The 2,152-nt window shown below is 36.6% G+C and overlaps 1 protein-coding gene across 1 annotated transcript in view; it reads left to right on the top strand.

Moving 5' to 3' along the window:
* Positions 1-1,922, top strand: part of LOC109582453 (uncharacterized) — a 4,093-nt gene extending 2,171 nt beyond the window's left edge. Inside the window, exons 5-6 of the mRNA XM_019997168.1 lie at positions 509-675; positions 1,875-1,922. Coding sequence (XP_019852727.1) covers positions 509-675; positions 1,875-1,922 — 215 coding nt within the window. The remainder of the gene's footprint in view (positions 1-508; positions 676-1,874) is intronic.
* Positions 1,923-2,152: the final 230 nt, after the last annotated feature.

The raw sequence follows: 2,152 nt of genomic DNA, 5'->3' as shown, positions 1-2,152 counted from the left end.
AGTCACTATAAGTTTAAGCATTCCCACTTCTATCAAAATGTTAAGGTGAGAATCGAGGATATAAATGAGTTTCACAAAAGATCAGACAGAACTAAATACTTTGATGATGTTCCTGTTCTTCTTCTTCAACTCCTGTATGAATCACAGAACACAACATTATGTCCAATATTAGCAAAATCTATTAAGAACCACTCACTTTGTCTGCATAGTTCTGAAGCAGAGCTGTTATCATTGTTTGACTGGATGTGTCTCAGTTATTTTATAAGCAATTCTAACCACACATCATGGAATCACTTACACCTTGGACTTTTTACTAACCAGAAAATATCAGTCTTCACTGCTGGACTAACCAATACCTCACTACAGGCCCACAGACTAGCAGTAGTGTTGGACAAACCCACTGATGATTTAATATATAAATTATTACAACCATCACTTCTACACAATATTCAGGAGTGCTACTGTGATATTAATAAAGGTCAATTTGTTCCCTGTCTTGTATTGATAGAGTTCCTCAATCTTCCTCAACTGACAATATTTCACATTAGGATGGTTGACCCTACCATACCAACAATTGACGATACCTTCCAAGCAAAAAAGTGTGCTGAACTTGAGAAATGCATAGAAAAGAATTTCAAAATAAAAGAAATGGCGATTCAGTATCTTCACTTTAAAGTAATGCATTCCATAAACAGTGTCATGAGAGGAGTAGCAAAAAATAAAGTAATAAAATCATTTGTACTACGGATTCATGATGATGATACTCCCAATCTTCCTCCTATACCTGATGGAGTTTTAGAGCAATTATTGAAGGACAACAACACATTACAAGCACTTTTGCTAGTCATACCTAATGAACGTCTACCATCATCACTGAATATAGCAGAGGTGAACACACCACTGACTGCTCTACAGATAGAATGGAGTAGTAAAATGATGACACCTTCACTCCTTTCACATATCAAAGGGTTACACTGTCTGCTTGTACCTGAGCCATACCCACCACATCTTCTGTTTCACTCTAATCCCAGTCTACATGCACTTGCTTTACCACTAGACACAGCTGAGAGTGCTACTGAACTATTTACTATTCTACAAACCAATACTACACTTAAAGATTTGAGTGTTTATATAAAGGATGGCAACACTACAGCAGGTACTAGTCTAGAAGACATGCTAACACAAAACCAAACACTGAAATACCTTGAGATTTTTCATATTCCCACTTCATTGGTGCCCTTCCTAACAACTGGTCTCAGACACAACACCGGTCTACAGCAGTTGAGTGTAACTATTCCAGTGAATGAAGAGTCAAGAGCATTGATTAACGTCATCTCTCAAAAGAAAAATCTCACAGAGTTTTTTTTGACATCAAAACTAGATGATCAGTTATACAGTAGCTGTAGTGATGATGAGAAGAAAAAAATAATGACACCATTGTTTTATGAAAAGGTACTACCTGCTATTACTAACATGTTCCAGTCACATACAACCTTTAAAATACTGTATTTATTTGTGTGGAATCTCAGTAAGGAATCGTCTCAGCCTCACTGGAAGGAAATAGTACAACATTTTTACCAAACCATCTTCACCCATCCATCACTTGAGTATGTCTTCATTTGGCCTGATTTTCCAACCACGTCAAAAAGGGGGATGGGTCTGGCTACACAAGACTACCTAATGGACACTCTTAATGATCAAAAGCCATTCATTGATAGACTAAGACAAGAACAACCACACAAACAATTACCAATAGTGGACATTAACTAGCTAGAATTAATTACATGCACATGTAGTGATTAAGTTTTTGATAATTTGAAAACAATATTTTGAAATAATTTGAAATTATTTTGTGTCGTATTGCTTTAAACTAGTCTTCTAAGATATTCAGCAGTAGCAGCGTCATATTGAACGGTGAATAATGACAATGAATCATTAAGAAACCTGTTGAAAGAGAGAGAGAGAGAGACAAGAATTTTATTCTCTTTGCTACAATAAGAGGATGATATACGTCCCATACCCTAATAACTCATGAATGTGTGTTTGTAACATTGAGAGCAGCTCATCATCAACTGATGTATACACTAACATTGCACCTAATCTAACTAGAAAGGGAGGGAGGGAGGGGAGAGGGAAGGAGGGAGGGAGGGAG

Source organism: Amphimedon queenslandica, unplaced genomic scaffold (assembly GCF_000090795.2).
Source record: "Amphimedon queenslandica unplaced genomic scaffold, v1.1 AMPQUscaffold_13382, whole genome shotgun sequence".
NCBI lineage: Eukaryota > Metazoa > Porifera > Demospongiae > Haplosclerida > Niphatidae > Amphimedon > Amphimedon queenslandica.
This window is presented reverse-complemented; position numbering and strand designations above follow the sequence as displayed.